At 34.5% G+C, this 17656-nt stretch overlaps 1 protein-coding gene across 1 annotated transcript in view; it reads right to left on the bottom strand.

Annotated features, from left to right (window-relative positions):
* STXBP4 (syntaxin binding protein 4) overlaps window positions 1-17656 on the bottom strand; it is a 70527-nt gene that overhangs the window by 44045 nt on the left and 8826 nt on the right. Inside the window, exons 4-16 of the mRNA XM_010294062.1 lie at window positions 17557-17626; window positions 16654-16728; window positions 14343-14428; window positions 13549-13678; window positions 12856-12988; window positions 10662-10768; window positions 10079-10262; window positions 8962-9040; window positions 6029-6111; window positions 5434-5530; window positions 3948-4060; window positions 3194-3280; window positions 1612-1677 (exon numbers count right to left, since the gene is read on the bottom strand). Coding sequence (XP_010292364.1) covers window positions 1612-1677; window positions 3194-3280; window positions 3948-4060; window positions 5434-5530; window positions 6029-6111; window positions 8962-9040; window positions 10079-10262; window positions 10662-10768; window positions 12856-12988; window positions 13549-13678; window positions 14343-14428; window positions 16654-16728; window positions 17557-17626 — 1310 coding nt within the window. The remainder of the gene's footprint in view (window positions 1-1611; window positions 1678-3193; window positions 3281-3947; window positions 4061-5433; window positions 5531-6028; window positions 6112-8961; window positions 9041-10078; window positions 10263-10661; window positions 10769-12855; window positions 12989-13548; window positions 13679-14342; window positions 14429-16653; window positions 16729-17556; window positions 17627-17656) is intronic.

Genomic DNA, 17656 nt, shown 5'->3' with positions numbered 1-17656 from the left:
GAATGCATCATCATAAATTAAATGCCAACTTGTACTATAAGTAGCCTATTTTTTTAAACTTTGTACCACCATGAATCTCAGCACTAACATTGGTTCTGAACTACAGAAATATAAAACACTTGAAAATGCACCAAGTATAAACAGAACTAAAATTTCCATTAAAAGCCTGCTTGTATCTTCTAAAATAGGTCACAGCGCTGTAACTACATATAATTTATTATTTCTCTTTCATTTCACTAGATGGAACCTTTTCAATAGCAGTTACTTAAAGCGCTTCCTAGAAAATCGGAGTATTTATCCCCTGGAGGTTCGTACTGCAAAGTTGACCTTCACCGTCAACATGAGGGTGCTGGACAGAAAAATAAAAGTACGAGGACCTCGTGTGGTAGAAAGTGGGCATCGCGGGCACTTAAACCCGTCTTAAACCATCGTGTCCAAGCCTACCTTCCCCGTAAGAGCAGCTAGGTGAATTGAAACACTCACTGCTGTGGACCTGGTGTCCAACCTGTTTGCATTTTGGGGTTTGTACTTTATACTAGCTTTAGTTTAGACTGATAGACTGAACATCTGCTCTAGTCTACGGCAACAGACTGAACACCCATTAGCAAATGGAAACATGAGGTGCTCTACTGGCACATACTTCCAGTTAAATTTTATCCAAAAAAGAATTCAACTGATTTCCCTGCTGTCCCACAGCATACAGACAGCAACGTCACAATATTCATGGAAAAAGCTTTCAAACAGTTCTCTTTTATTCAAGGGATAGAAGGTGATTATGAAGGTACTGAACAAATCTACAACTATGAGCAAAAAATGCAAAATTAATCTTAAAATAACAGTACATGGAGAGTTTCTAAGCTCTATCTCGCATTTTTACATACGACATCTGATGGAACAGATAGCCATGAGAAACCCACAAGGAATACGTGTAGCAGCACGGGAGAGAAGAAAGGTGGCCAGCTCGTGAGAAGAGCTGCCAGGATGATGTTCAGTGGAAGCAAGAAACAGGAAAGTCACTTGGTTTTGAATCCAGGCTATAAATGACATGAGACTTACATATAATTGGAGATTTCCTTTAAGACACACAAGATGTCTAAATTTCATAAGAAACTCTAATTACCTCTCTCATCATTATAGACAGATATGAAGACAGGAGCAAGACATTCCTCACCAAAACACTTACTACCATTTTTTCCTGGTAGATAATCAGGTAGAATTGTCAAGTGTGTCTTAAAACTCCAGTTGACATATAAAGTACCTAAAGTTAAAACTGTATATTATGCATACTGTTGCCTAAGAACAGCAAAATGACTTCAAGAACACTTAAGACAGACCAGAAAGGCACCGCTACATTATTATCCAACTTATCTGATCCAGCTTGTCTTTCTGCTCAATTCAACAGCAGAAAAGTATTAATGCTCTAAAAACTTAAGGATCAATATTCTGCAATTCTAATCAAAAGCTTTGTAGTAACAAAAGAACCACTTTGTGTTGAAATCAGTGTGAAAGTATAGTCTATACAAGCATCAAGAGAGAAAGAAGTGCTCCCTTCTCCCTTCCACAAAAAACAGTAAAAAAAATAAATTCTACTTTTAAGAAACTTCAACATACTTGCTTAACTATTTGTAGCTCCTCTGTTAACTGTTTCTGTAAATTCACAGATTCAGACAATTTTTCCTGTTTAAAAAAAAAGGGGAAGAAATAATTAATTATTAGGTCTGAAAGAGAAAGAGTTTTTATTCCCAAAACCCAATCAGCTCTTTCAAAACTACAGGTAGCAATACTTCTACCAACGTACTTACTGCCTTCTGTACAACTACTATGTTTCTAGGCCACACCATGTGTCTGTTAATAATGTTGTATAATCAGAAACACCCATACTAAAAAAATTCTGGTGGAAGTAATACATAATCAACAGCTTTTACAAAACCTGTGACAAAATCAAATTTTAGTATCTAAAAGCCAGTTTTTCTGAGAGTTCATTGATATTGTTTAAGTTTCTTGAGCATCTGAGGATTATTTACTGGCCATTTCTGTGATATAAATAAAATACACATTTTAAGTCTCTTGTTACCTAGCTACTTAACAAATGAGTAGAATAAAGTCATGTTGTGGCTTTAAGAGATTGCCGTACAACCTAATATTCACATCAAGTTATTTTCAACATTGTATGTTTGATCATTCTCTCACTCACCGACTTATACCAGAAGCCTGTAGGTACACCACCTTCAGGTTAAAAGTTCTAATGAAGTTTAAAAAAAAAAAAAGTGCTATAAAAGCTCAGATTCTTGGGGTATTTCTCACTCAGTATCAAGTATTTGACTGTAGGTTGTTAAGGGAAGTGTATAAGAAATGAGGCAATTACAGATTGATCATTGCTTGTTTTTGACATCGGCAATTTAGGGACTCATGATACGCACTCACTACTTCAATGTTCAATGTCAATCAAGTTCTTTCATTTCAGTACAGACTTTTCAGAAGAAGAATCTCTGTGCACAGAATCAAGAACAAAACTCTGAGCATGTCAACCCAATGTTTTTGTAATCGCTAGCAAGAAAGAATTTTTTTGGACCAGGAGAGAATTTGTAGAATTGCCTGTATCCTGGGATCAATTTTCCAGTCCTGTCCAAGAACAAGAGTTAGGTATGCTAAATACAGAACCAGAATTTTTGGGTTGTCAAAAAAGAAATTCAGCATGGGACTGTGGTTGTAACGCAGGATATCAGGAAACAATAAATATACTTGTTGCTTTAGATCTTATGTATTTTATGTCATCTGTGAAAATATGTATTAATTTTGAAAACAGGTTAATTTATTCTCCAGTTCTGACTTGTTCAAAAGTATTAGCATTTGCTCAGACACTGTGGTTACTAGGATCACACATTTCTAAATAAAATTGCTATGCAAATCAGTCACTTCTCCAAATTCACTTTTGTGAAGTGTCTGCTTAGTCCCATTTCTCTGTGAATCAGGTGAAAAAATGCGTTAGTATTCAGTATAAAAAATAAAATTCACTGTCTCCAGAAATATATTGTAAGCCTACAATCTTCAAACATAATTAGGACTGTTTGCTCTGCCTTTTTATTTATTCATCAAAAAATGCATATAAAACTCAAAACAGTAAATCACTATATACATGCAAAAAGAAAGTAGTCTGTTGAATAATTTAAAGCAAATAAAGATTAAGCATTACCTTTAATTTACTTATTTCTTTTAAAGCTTCATTCCGTTCTTTCTTAAGTCTTTCCATGTCATCCTCCAAAGAATCACAGGTTACAAACTGTGCGTATTTTAATATGTAAGGTTAGAATGTATTGCTAACTGCATCTTCCATAATCTTTAACATCTTATCTTAAAAGGTCTTGTTAATAAAATGAGTGGTTAATCTTAATTTTAAAATAATTTAAAGCTCTGAAAATATTAAAAATGTTTAAGAAAATTCTGACCAACTTATCTTCCTAAGGAACAATTATTTTTCCTGTTAAAAAGGAGTGATAAAAATATTTTTAAAGTACCAAGAATACAACAATAATAGCCCCCTTTTTCTTCAATATTTTAAAGAATACGCAATTTTATTTTAGCATTCCTATGCAGCAAATGCTCTTCCTTAAAGTCACCTCTAGAATAGAGATTTTCACTGTAGCAGTAGTTCAAATCACTGGGCCCAATAATTGTTTATCACTCACAGAAGTAGTAGAAATACGTATTCCATTAAGAAGCCTCAGTAAATCACTGTTGTCCATACTTATAACAAATCACAATATAATTACGTGAATTGCTTTCTGCAAAGTAGGTTGCTTTAAAAAGCTTCATGATGTTATCTTAAACACCACCATGATACAGAGCTGTTCTAAACATCTGCCCAAGATTTGGAGCAATCTTACATATAATAAACTCTCCAATAATCTCCTCCCAACAGTCAAACACTGTACAGGCACATATTTTACCTGTGAATCCAGTAAGCTGGCAATTTCACTGACTCCAAATGTTACAGATTTTTGGTCATCATCTGTTGCATTCAATTGCATAGAGAAGAGATTCCTTGAAACTTCAATGAAATCTAAAAAACAGTTTAGATTTTGTTGCTGTAGTCCAAACAAGTTCCGTTTAGTAGCAGTATCATTAGGTGCAACACAACTTCTAGTAACACAATGTATGGCCACCCTTTTATAAATGCAGTGTCTCCCCTCTATAAGTTTTCGAAAGGAAAATATGGAAATCAGACACATCTATCTGAACAGAAACATTTGGTAAAGCTGGTAAGAATAAGAAAAAAAATGTTCAAAACTGGTCTTGGGATGAAATATCCCTGAATCAAGTTGTGAAGGAGAAAAGAAAACAAAAGGTGAAGTTCGCCTTCAGAGTACGTGGTTAGGGATGCTCTACATTTGCCAGACTCCAGTAAAAAATAAAAGAAGTCTGCATACCTGTTATACACCTGCCTTTCCTAATGAATTGACCTCACTAGAGGAGACACAGCGTCTCAGCAAGAAAATTGAAAAATTTTGTGCTAGCTCGCAGCTCATAGTTGCCTTTACAGATCCTTGAAACCCCTGATAGAGACCTGGTAAAATTGACATTGACCCAGTTGAAAGCTTTAAATACAAACACTACATTCTCAATCAACAAGGCTTGGATTACCCATTCATTTTGAATGTATTAAAAAAGAATTCTGCTACAATATGACAGAAAAGTGGAAATAAAAAGGTCAGTTTGTCTACACCATGTAAAATCCGATGGAAAATCCATTCAAGTACCTTGATAAGGTACTTGAAAATCCAGTGTCTTTTTGGATTACTTTTCACATACTAGTGCTCGATGCTGTTTTTCAAAAACTTCAGGAAAAGTGAAATTTCCATCAATTTTAGCATCAAAACTATCATATGTCTCACAGTTTATGGCAAATATTCTTTACTTGTTAGTGTCACCTACCAAAATTGTCATAACCAACAGAAGCAAGTCATTCCCACCAGAATTAGGTTTAGCTAGAAGAATCATCATGACGGTCTCCATACAAATCTCTTCCTATATGCAAGAGCTGAAATGTTCTTGCTTCTCCCAAACTAAACAAGTTATATAATCGTCAGTTTAGTTGCTTCAAGAAGTCTCTTTAACCATCAATACTCTCCCAAATCATTTTTGGAACAATTACAGCAACTTATTGTCAAAGCAAAAATTTAGGATTTTGTAAGCACAAAAGCAAAACTTTCTCAAGGCTGCTCTTAATTAGATAAATCTGTGATTTGCTTTCCAATGACTTCATTTCAGAATTCCAAGCTTAGTTTTATACAGTAGAATAAGGTTCTTGCCTCGAAGTATCATTTTATTTGCAGTTGCAACTCAACACTGACAGAAAACATATTAATGGTTATTATTAATTATTTCTATATTCCTACATTTCATTATTTTACATGGTAATTAACAAATTATTACCTCCAAAAGACACTGTTCCTTTAGAATCTTTCTGAAGTTGCTGCCTTAGGGCTTGCTGCTGTTCATCTGTGAGCTGAATCCCAAGATAATTCAATGCCTGGAAGGAGAAAACTTATTTTGGAGGAAAAAAAAAAAAGGACGGACTAGGGATAATGACTGCAGGGACATGGGGGAGTAATTAATGAGCTATACTTCAAAGAGCCTTTGTATCACAGTACACTCTCACTGACAACACTTTTATTCCAGAGACACTCTGTGACTTTTCTGTCTAATTGAGAGATGTTCAGATATTATTTAACCTTGAATACAGATGAGCATAATAAGCAAAACCCTTTGTCCTTAATAACTGCCTTAAAAATCCTGAGGGATCTTCAGATTCCCAGAAGAGTTAATCAGTAATTAGATTAACAAAACCAGTAATTTGCCCAATATATAAAATGAAATATTGGCCTGCAACCTGAAAGAACTATCCAAATAGAATATTTGGTGTATATTTTATACCTTACAGTTTGTCAATGTAGAAATATTCTCCAGATGTTTTACATGCATTGTGAAGGGAGAGAAAGGAAAACTCAAAAGATTTTTAAGTATTTACCCTCTCCAGCTTTTCTGCTTTGAGGCGAACAGTAGAGTTCCTTCCTTGCAGCTCACAATTACTGTTCTGGCTGGGGGCAATAACTAAGAAGAAAAAATTAAAATTAAATAATGATACAGTTGTAACTATTGCTTTGAAAAATTTGTTCTGAAGCTCTGCTTATCAAATGGATTCCAGCTAAATACCCACTTGTCACAAATAAATGTTAATATTTAGGTTGACTTTTTTTTTAAAGGACATAATTGTAATAAACAAAAATTATGGGTGTCAATCACTTAAACTATCTTTTCCCATCAAAAAGTGACAAATAGCAAATTAGCAGAAAGAAACCAGGAATAACTTTGAGCATCAAGCATATGACTTATATTTGTGGCGTTTTCTCTTCTCACGGAGATAGACAGTTACTCTGGAAACAGAAGGGGGAACACACTTGTGAATTCCAAGGAAGACCTTCAAGACACACCCTCAGCATAATCAACAGTCCCCAAAAGCATAGCTAGTGATGTAGAAAGCACTGTGGAAAGAGAGGGAATGACCTGTTGCCAACTAAGGGCTGTGTGGAGGTAGCTTGTGCTGAATTCCAGCAGGCTCCTCAGTATTTTTTTCCTGGGGAGGAACTGTCTTCCAAGAACTACCATCCATTAAGTCATTATCCATTATCCCCTCCTCTCCAGTCCTTATAGTCAGAAATACAACAAGTTTCCATAATTTTAGCTAGTTGCATTAATAACTTATGGTGCATTTATTTCATATTCAACATTCACAAATGATTAAGCTGAGGAAAGGAAAAGAAGATGTCAGTACTGAGCAGTCCATATGTAAGATTTTCTTTTTGGTGCGCGTGCTTAGTTTTAATGGAACTTTAGAAACGCAGTCACAGCTTTGTCATGTTTCAGACACACCTGTGGACACCACACGAGAAGCAGAAACCTTTGGAAGCCTTTGATCACAGATGATAGGCAAAAGGAGCAGTTAACCATCAGTTGCTTTGGATTTTAGATGTATGTAAATAGAACAAATTCATTGACTTGTTTTTTGCAGAAGAAAATGGAATACTTGTTTGTATTCAATACTTTTCAATCTTTACTTCAATACAATTCAATCAATACTTTCAAGATCTATAAATATAATTTAGATCTTAGTTCAGTATTTCATTAATGGACTAGAGAGGTACTGAAGCCAATACCAGCATTCGAAAAGGAAAGGATCTTGCAGTTTGAGATTCTTGCAGTTTGAGATTCTCTCTAAAGGAACAGAAGGAATTGCATAGAATATTTTTTTTTTTTAGTTTCACAGCATATCTGTTTCCAAGCTCAAAGTAATTTACATTCTCTTTATATGCCAAAAGCATAAACCAAAACATCTTGAAAATCTCTGACACTAACACCTCTCACATGCTATATTAAATTCTGACGGCAGTGGGCTAGAACCTCAGCTGAATTGGCACACTTTCTTTCAACTCAGAATGAGAAAGCCTTGTGTATGCGTTTGTGCAAGAATTTCTCAAAATTATGCTGACTTTTCTTATAGCATTAAAAAAGAAAATATTTTTTTTCTTTAATTTTTCAAAGTTATCCTTGAAAGGTTAATCTTGGAAAAGAGCAGCATGAGAGAAGTGGCAACTTTGATTAAGGCTGTGCTATTAAATAAGTCTAAAATGAAAAATTACAAGAAACAGTACAAACTGGAGCTGCAAGTATTTCTGCTTTCCACTCTACTAGTCACATAATTGAGATATGTTAAGAAACTGTGGCTGCCTTGGTATCTTTAAGCAACAGTGATGCTCCTGTGTATTGCATCATATTAACCAAGAATCTTATATTCTGAATATATTAAAAAATAGCCTTTTGTCTCATTCATCTGATTTAGATGCATTATTTTGCATGATCGATATGAAAAAAATGTGCAATCATTAAACTCCAGGCATATTCAATACTACAGCCTTTCCAGTTTCACATTCAGTCACCTCACCCTTCAAGGAAGCACCCGTCAGATTTGCAACATGGAGACCGCTTCATTTAAGACTAGCATATCTGATATGGGCCGTAATAAATGCAGGTACAATTTAAATAACATCAGTGGAGTGACATCTAGAATTAATCAGATCCTGTATGCTTGTCCTTCCTCTTCTCAGTATATTAGACATCAAGTTGAGAAACACAGGTTATGCTTACTTACTACTGCCTGAAGAAGAAGAATATAGTTCAGGTCTTCATATAGAAATACTGAACAGAATCAGTTATATTATTGTGTCAATTGAGACTCTCATGATGATGCGAGACTACTGCATTTTCACCGTTTGCAAATACAATGCATACTTGTTTCCCAAAGGAATTAAAATTTTTCAGTTCACATTTGATTTTGACCAAATTCTTCAACCTTAGTATTGTTTTCGAATTATATATTTAGAGATATGATCAAAGTGACTACTGTCTTTGAATGTCAATTATTCTCAACTATAAATACACATATATATTCTATTTCTTATTAATTAAAAAACTGTTAAAGAGGCCTGCATGTTATTTCTATCCTGCCAATATGCTGCCCTGATTTAAAAAAAAAAAAAAAGTGCAAGCAGTATACATCCACAGAATTTCATCAAATCAAGAAAGCACAGTTTCTATGGCAACCTAATCGTGATCTATATGTGAGTCTCCATTATTTGGTTTCTACTGAGTCTATTATCATTACTGCTGTATAGTAAATGTTGTGATCACTCATTTTTGTTTGGTTTCAGCTGTTTGTTAAAGACAATGTAAGTTATATTTGACAGACGCTACTAAACAATCCGTTGATCTCAGTCCTTTATTTAGCACTACAAAAATAGTGCAATATTCCCTTTTTAAAAGACTATCAAGTCTCACTAGGTACTATGTTCTGTATGACAGCTATTGTAGAAAAGAAGGGTGGCAGGCAATTAAATCAGCATTTACCAGTGGCAGACACATCTGCAGGACTGCTGTCTAGAGACCTAACTGGAGATTGCTCTCCCATCTTGACTCCAGTTTCCACCTATGAAAAAAAAATCAAAAGTCATGCAATATCATTTCTAAAGCAGATCACAAGCCAAACTAGAAATACACATTGATCTAAGGATTGAAGACCAGGGGGAGAAATAGGGCTGGATGAATGAAAACAACCCTGGGAGAAAGTGGAAGGCATAGAGGGGTGGGGGTGGTGAGAAGGAATGCCATTCAAAAAACTTAGATCAGGGTCTTATCAAAAACTTAGCTAGGTTTTGAGTATCTTCAGAGATTAAGATAGCCCAGTCTCTCTAGGCAACCTGTTTCAATGTTTTTAATCTCTAACAGGAAAGAAAAATGGGCAAGAATTTTACGTACAAATGTGAGAACAACTGAGAATCACAGTTTAGACTTTGTATTTGGCATGGAACATTTTATTCTTCCTTGTTTAAAGACAATACTTTTAGTTTTAACAATGTAATAAAGTGAAAATGTTTTTTTAAAAATTAATAGAGTAGTTTTAAAATCTTTCTTATAGTCAACATTACTTCTTTACACTAATGGTGAGCTGTATGAATTAAAACAACAATTGTTGCTTAGCTGAAAGAAAGGGGAAAATACCACACATCCTTCTAAGACTCAGATTTTAAAGCAAAAATATCATCAACATGGAGGAAATGTAACTTGTGAGATTGTACTGTACTTACACATATGTAGTAATCAGAGAGTACTTTATCTCTGAAATATATAACTACATATATCTAATTCTGAAACTTCACTCCCTAGAGAAACAGTAAGGAGAACTTTGTATCTAAGAACCCAGTTAATGATTATTTTATTTGATTTGTTTTCTTACCACAAGTCAACTAATACTCTTATTCCTGTTGTCAGTGTGGTTTACTGTTATACAACATGTTTTCTGGAAAAGTCTTGATATTCCAAAGCATTAATATTGTGCAGGAAAAAGAGCCAGTCATTCTCTTACTAGAATGGAAACTGAATTAAAATAACCCTATACTGAAATTCCAATAAAATTAGGAAAAACAACTACTTGCTCACTACTAAGAGGAGTAATGAGTATACTTACAGCATTTGGAGAGATCATTGAAACAAGCTTCCCATTAGGAGATGCAAGAGAACTAAGTACTGTAGCCTGTTGCTCTCCATATGCTACAGAAGATGTTAAGAGGCTGGAAGGACGTTGCAGATTCTCTGAATAACTGGGAATATTTTTTTGTCTAATAAAAGCTATCTCCCAAAAACTTTCAAACCTAAAATTAAAAAAGATTCATCATATTGTATACTACACTGTTCATAAGATTATACATTACTCTTGCAAAAATTACATTTTCTCAAACACTGTGTGTGATTTTATTTATTTAGTTTTCTAAAAGGATGTTCTACTCCCCATCATTAAAGGCGGCAAATACTGTGGTTTTGAGTTTTGTTTTTTCTTTTGAAAGGAATGAAAGTATCATAATTTTACAGGTCGAAAAGGTGCATTTGAGGTTTTTTTCTATGAAATTATATTACAATTGAATATCTCAAAGAAATTAGTATCCCTTGCATTTCCTCTAAGGACACATGACAAGCCATTTCACATTAATTTGATCATAAATATCACATAATGAACCATTTTGGAGGGTTAGCTGTTTGATAGTAACAGATACCTCATCTTTGTTCTGTTGATTATACTTTTTGCCTCTTCATAGGAGACACCAATCATTGACTCTTTGTTTATGGATACAAGTTGATCTCCAGGCTTCAATCGTCCGTCCTAATATAACAAATAAAAAAGCAAAACCACAGATTTTATATTAATTGCTAACACTATAGAAAGAACTGTATAATCACAGCACTTTAACATATTCCTCTGGATCTGTTAAGACAAGAAATATCAAGAACAGCTATACATTTTGGCTGACAATCTTCCAGAAACAAACAGCAGATCAAATGATCATTTCATCAGCATGACAGCAGTCATTATAAGCTTCATTAGACAGAATGGATCTCAGATATTGTGTAAAGAACAAATTGAGACCCACATACATATTTCTGTTAAAAACAAACAAACCACAGTTAGTAATTTTTCCAGCAAGGAGTACCAACCCATCTGACTACAGGAAGCTGTGAGCTGGATTAATCTTATTTCAAAACGAAACGTTCTTGGTTATAGATGGGAGACTTCAGGCACTTACTAGCCATATTAATCTTAATGAGAAAACCAGATTAGTCTATTAGGAATCCACCAGTCAAAACCACGACAGAAATAATAAACTTTGTGCTTCTGTTGAATTCATTGCAAACTTTCTATCGACAGAGGAACATATCACATTTCTGTCTCAGAGATGGTAAGACAAAACTTTAAACATGCTAGGCTAGATTTCTCACTAAGATAAAGCCGCCTTTACTCACATTTTAAAAGAAGCCTCAACAATTTAACTGAAAATTCATGTAATTCAGCTATGGTTACAGAGTTAGTTATGACATTTATCTAATGTAAAACATTAAATTACACGTAACATGTCTGTGTTCTTCAGCTCTTAAGAAATGAATCACAGCATCAATCTGACCAACTGTGTACAGAACAGTACTTATAGGAAATAAGTAAGTATAATTACTTATTATACTTATTATACTTATTATTACAAAGCCAGTATAATTTTACATATTTAATACCCACATACCATAATTTTAGCTGTGTTATTTCAAACCTATGATAGCATTTTACTACATTTTTTGTCACTTAAGTGTTTTGGTTTTGATTAAAGAAAAAAGTTGTGGATCTTTTAATAGGCTGGTTGCAAGCAACATAAAAGATCTCCGTTTTGATGCTGCCCTCATGTGGCACAGATCGCTTGCTACCTAGGTTCTCAAACAGCATAGCCAAGATTGGGAAATTACCGCTACTACTGCTGATATTAGAACCTACTGCAAATTAATGTCTCACTCTCAGTCTATCGAGTATGTGTGATAGGTTTTAAATTATATGTTTACAGTGAGAAAAATGTTTTAGAAGCCACAACAAAATAGAAGATAACAAAAGAAAAATGATTACCATTTATCTACTAAAAGAAGTCCTGGAGAAACATTGCATTTTTTCCTTCCATCTTGGCATTTTAGGATTAAACTTAATCTACAAAAATTCAGTCACAAACAGCTATAGACTGTTTTGGGGCAAAACTCATTGCTTGTGAAATTAACTCCTACCCTCTTGCTTGGCAATAGGCAAAACCTGGTTATCTACACATCAAAATAGCCACAGTAAACTGAGGACGCAAAAGGAGATACTTGTATAAATAGTTTTGTGTACTTGAACCAGACAGCTCTGTTATTTTTGTTTTAAACTGACAAGCCCTCCTGATTTACATAGTGCATTTGTCATAAACAAAAACAGTAATTATACTGATTCATCCATTTTATTAGTCTGCACTATCAAAATCTTTTTTTCTATTTTGCCTACACAATGCTTTCCAACTGCAAGGATCCATCTAAATTAAGGCTAAGGGAAAAATGATTTTTTGAATGTCAAAAAAAAAAAAAGATGCAGTCTGTACCTTTGTCCCATCCTTGATGATTTATCTTGCATTATGCAACCTCTTAAAGAAGTTGATACCTTATTTTCTAATAGGTAAACTGGGGAATAAGATCCTTATTTACCTCAAACTCACTCATGTATAATTTTCATTACAATGTAACCATGCTACAGTACAATGAGATAATTCTGTTTAAAGAGAAAGCAAGGAGAACCACAAACAAATTTTGTATTTAAAAGATAACTATATATATAAAATACTGAAGCAGGTACTAAATGAAGGCAAAAACACAGGTGACAGAAGGGGAGGGAGGGAAAAAGGTCTTTACCTTATGACAATCACCACCAGGGATGATTTCTTGAATATACACCAAAGGTCCTTCATTTCTGTTAATTCCTCCTACGATATTCAAACCTAGGCTTGTTCCTTTGCAAACAGAGATAATCTGAAATGAACTATCCCTACAAAGGGAAAGAAAACTAGAATTACTTTGCAGAACTAGATACTCAGTAAAGATTCAAGTGATATAGTATCTGTATGTTCTTCATTTCACAAGTATGTAGTACTGCAACAAATAGAAATAACGGACATTTAATCTCAATGTTCAAACACTACACTGCCTACTTACTACAAAATCAGTACGTTTAGGTGTTACTTCTGGCCATTACAAAAAGAATCGATACATTATTTTACAAGACTAAAAGCTCCTCTCCACTATAGATATCCAAGGCTTACGGGAGTACCTAGGTACACATAAACCAGAAGCATTAATTCATTAGGATACACTAAGATCAAAAGCCAACCTGATTAATCTACCCACCATGCAAGCAATAAATAAATGAGAAAAGTAACTTATTAAAACTGAAAGTTTGCAATAGCAATGGTATTATAAGTTACAGAGTTCAAAAAACAAAAAAAAAAAGTCGAACACTTAGTGCTCAACCCAGAATTTCCCTGACCTGCCAAATACAGCATTTTCTACAGCTCACACAAGAGAGTTACAGTGAGTTTTGGAAATTACTTTGCAAGCTTTGGAGATGGTGCTGGGACAGAATTATTTCTGCTGGTGGTCGTGATATTATCCTTCAGAAGCAACTGAGGACTCTGTGACCTTGAGGATGACCCAGAAGAAGAGCTATCTATAGATTTTGCTGAAAGAAAAGAAATAATGAAAAAAAGAAATAAAATACATATTTGGGGAAAAAGCACAAAATGTCAACTCATGTAAATGAGTTCAGTAGGACTATTTTCATGTTAGATAAGCAATCAGACAACCAAAAAAACCCCTTAAGTCTACACAGATAAGAACTGTGAGCCACCCAAGGTTCTTTAAAACATAGCAAGTGATGATTTTTTTCAAACTGGGTGCAAAAAATAGTATCTCAACTGATTTTCCTCAAGAATAATCACTCATGCTATATAAAGGCATCCTAATTAGGCAACAAATCCATACGGATTAGAATGTATGGTATTCTAGCTCAAATTTTTATTAGTACTTCGAAATCTTATGGTACATTTCATCTACAAATACCAAATGCTTTTCACATTATTCATTAATTAAAATTGCTGAAAGTAGGTGGTAGTATATTTATTTCAAGAGTTGGGGAAACTGATACACAAACCCCTCAAGTTGCATGTTTAGACTACAAACTAAATGTTAAAGTCTAAGTAAACGTGTGTTTTGCCTGACTTTCAGTCACTTCCTCCAATATACCCTCCCCACAAATGAAAAGAGTTTTAAGTGCAAGCTTCTACTCCACCGAAGTATGACTACTGTCCTACAGGATTATGTCAGGCTAGGAGGCAATCCCTCACCAGCTGATAGTTGTGTTGGAGAACTTCTGGCAGAGCTGATGTCACTGTGAGAGCCGTACTTATCCATCAGGTCAAGAAATTCTTTCCTGTGGCAATAAAAAGATCCCTTCATCAGGATTTGGCATTAGTTTAAATGCACCCTTTGAAACTTGCTACTGTTTCTACTGAACAATTAACGTCCCTCAGAGAAGGAAGCTCAACCTCAACTGAAAGAAGAAAGGCTTCTCAAACGTTCGGAAGAGGCAAGAAAAAGATAATGCAATACAGAAGGATAAGGATGGAATAGCAATAGACTATGAATGAAATGGATTATTGGTAGAAAAATGTAATTATTACCTCTTTTTACCCTGGATTTCAAAACTTTAAAAACTTGTAATTCAAGTCAACTACAGATAACAAGACAGAGGTATTACTTAGGTCCAGAACACGTTACTTGTATTAGTAGGAATCAGATAATATACCTATAGCATACTCATGTTTTTAAAGAATGCTTTTAGTGCAACTATGCTGCACAAGATCCCAGAAGAGACTGGCAAACAAAGATGTGGCACCTCAAGAAAGAAAATAGATGAAATATTTATTATTTATTCAAGAGTGAGTAAAACATATGCAAATTTGTAACTTCTATTTAGCTTTCTCAGAAATTTGCAGCCTATTTCATCTGAGGTAGATACCATTATATATAAAATATTGTATGTGCTTGGGCTTTGTTTATTTTTTTCGTTATGAAATCTTTTTTAAAAAAACCCAACAGATGATATAAAGAGCAGTTCTTGGTCAGGTGTACTGTCAAAAAAAAACCCAAACAACAAAATAAAAGTAGTTGTTCTTTGCAGAAACCAATCATATTGTAACAAATTGGCAAAAAAGCAGCAAAGATGTACATCCTGTATTACATGCATTAAAGAGAAAACAAAAACTCTTGATCAATCTAATACTGAATGCAGCCTAATTAAAAAAAGTGTTTACAATCTGAGCTATGATTACCTCAGTGACAACAGATTAAAAAAATATAAATAATCTAGAATGATGTAAGCAGAAGATGTCAGCAAATTAATATGACAGAATTAGAGAGAGAGAACATAAATTAACTGATTGCAGAGAATGTAATTCCAAGTAACTCCAGGGACTGCAGAGGGTTGCTGAAATCTGCTCGGATGCACTATTTTTTAAAATATGACAGAATTTATTGAACTAATGCCAGACCCGGGAATACAAGTAAACACAGCTGAGTGTAAATCAAATAATATTCTAGCAATGTACAGTCACAAGATATTAATTCATAGGTGTGAGGGACTGTACATAGTGACAAATTCTGCACAGGCATACCACCAGACCGTAAAAGGACTGATGGATTTTAATTATTCAAGGAGTTTAGAGGAACTAGGCCAGTATGCTTTAGATAAAAGCAGATTAAGAGTGGACCTCACATATATCTAGGCAGTCTGAAAACAGGAGAGATCAAAGGCTACAGACTGATTTAAATGTCTGTCAAATACAAAAAATAAAGGAGCAGGAAGAGGAAGCTTAAATCGGACAAAAGGCTAAAGGAATTTAGAGAAAATTCCTTTATGGAGAGATTACTCTGTAAGTGGAACATCCCAGGAAAGGCAAATAACAACAGACACTCTTGCAGTGATTATCAAATACAGTTACACAACAGCCATTTCCTCCAGAGATTTAAGTCAAAAGGGGATACAGACCTGGATCCTAGCATTTCCGATGATCCTCTGCCAATACTGGTTTATACGCTTAACTTTAAACATCAAGGTCAAAGCAATATTTAACATAAATGTCCTTATAATGGACATATTTTGGACTCCTGGCTGCAGTGAAGTTAAACCTACTTACGCAAATTAATTCCAAACTCATTAAAGATTGAAAAGCAAACTTCTGAGGGGAAACAATAACTAAATCTGCTTTTTTTTCAGAAGGCAAGGACAGATTAAATCATACAGTTTTGTGGTACTGTAGGTCTAACACAATCCTCATTTTTTATTATTTTAAAATGTGAGAAGTTTTACAAAAATTATCACAGCAAATAATTTCTAATGGTATTAGCTGGCAACATAACATTTCAATCCTCTTCATTAAACTGAAATTGGCCTGAGCTTGCTACTTCAATTGATGCAAATGGTCTCAGAATGAGTTGGTATCAAATACTACACAGGAAAATGTGCCATGTGGTGCAATTTTGTGATTAAAACTAATCTGAAGAAAAAACACATGCAAGCCTGCCCACCCAATCTTAGATATAGTAATGGCTTTTTATTAGTTTTGAGGTTAAAAAAAAGTTTTATTTTTCTCTTACTTTGCTTCTTCATCTCTGGCAACTAGCAGAGACATGTGATTAGATGCTGATGCTGTTCGCAAGATGTCAACAGCCCTAGAAGGGGGGAAAAAACAACCAAATAAATATACCAGGATGCTGGCAAGAAGTACATGGTGAGCAATGCTGAAAGAGCAGGAAAATGGACAAATCCTTGATGTAGTTAATCATTTTGACTTCCAGATACAGAGCAAAAAGCTTGCCAGCAGCACAATCCAAATTAAGCATTGAAGAACTGAGCAAAAGACAGACTGTGGCGAGTCTATGCCTGCTGACAGGAATTCCCTTTCCTTTTGCCCCATCTCTCCTTCGTCCATCCTATTGCCCTCCTGGACTTCCTTCAGGACTAATAGCCTACTGCTGCTCGGCTGTGCTTCACTGCTCAGGATTTACCTCAGCAATATATACTGTAATTTTTAAAATTTTAAATCTACGTCCCCAACACTAAGCTGCATTCATCTCAGGTGATCCAGCTATAGAAACCATCCAATACATTCTACAGATTTTTTTGTAAACAATTTCTCCTTTGTTGTCCCATGACAATGATATTCGTTAGCTGCATCATTCACATTCACCGGTATTGAACTAACAGATAGATACAAAAATATTAACAGCTTAATATGTTTTAATGCTACTTTCACACACATTCTATAATCTACATCATTAAGAAACTAGCTTGTTCTGTCATCACAAAAGCATATGAAGTTCTGTCACTTTTCCACAATAATTTTGCTGAATTAGATTTATAGGATAAATTAATTGCCAGTTGAACTCCAAGGACCTCAGTGGAGTTGTGCTCTTTTAGTCAGTGGTGGATAATGTCCAAAAAATCTACATATAATAGTCCAAGCTCTAATAAACATTTGGTAATCAGTACAAACATACCTTTCATTGGTTACTCCAATTAAGTTTTCCCCATTGACATCCAAAATTAGGTCACCAGTGAGCAAACGGCCTTGTAATGAAATCCACAGTAATACATGAA

The sequence above is a fragment of the Phaethon lepturus genome, unplaced genomic scaffold (assembly GCF_000687285.1).
Source record: "Phaethon lepturus isolate BGI_N335 unplaced genomic scaffold, ASM68728v1 scaffold24229, whole genome shotgun sequence".
Taxonomy (NCBI): Eukaryota; Metazoa; Chordata; class Aves; order Phaethontiformes; family Phaethontidae; genus Phaethon; species Phaethon lepturus.
This window is presented reverse-complemented; position numbering and strand designations above follow the sequence as displayed.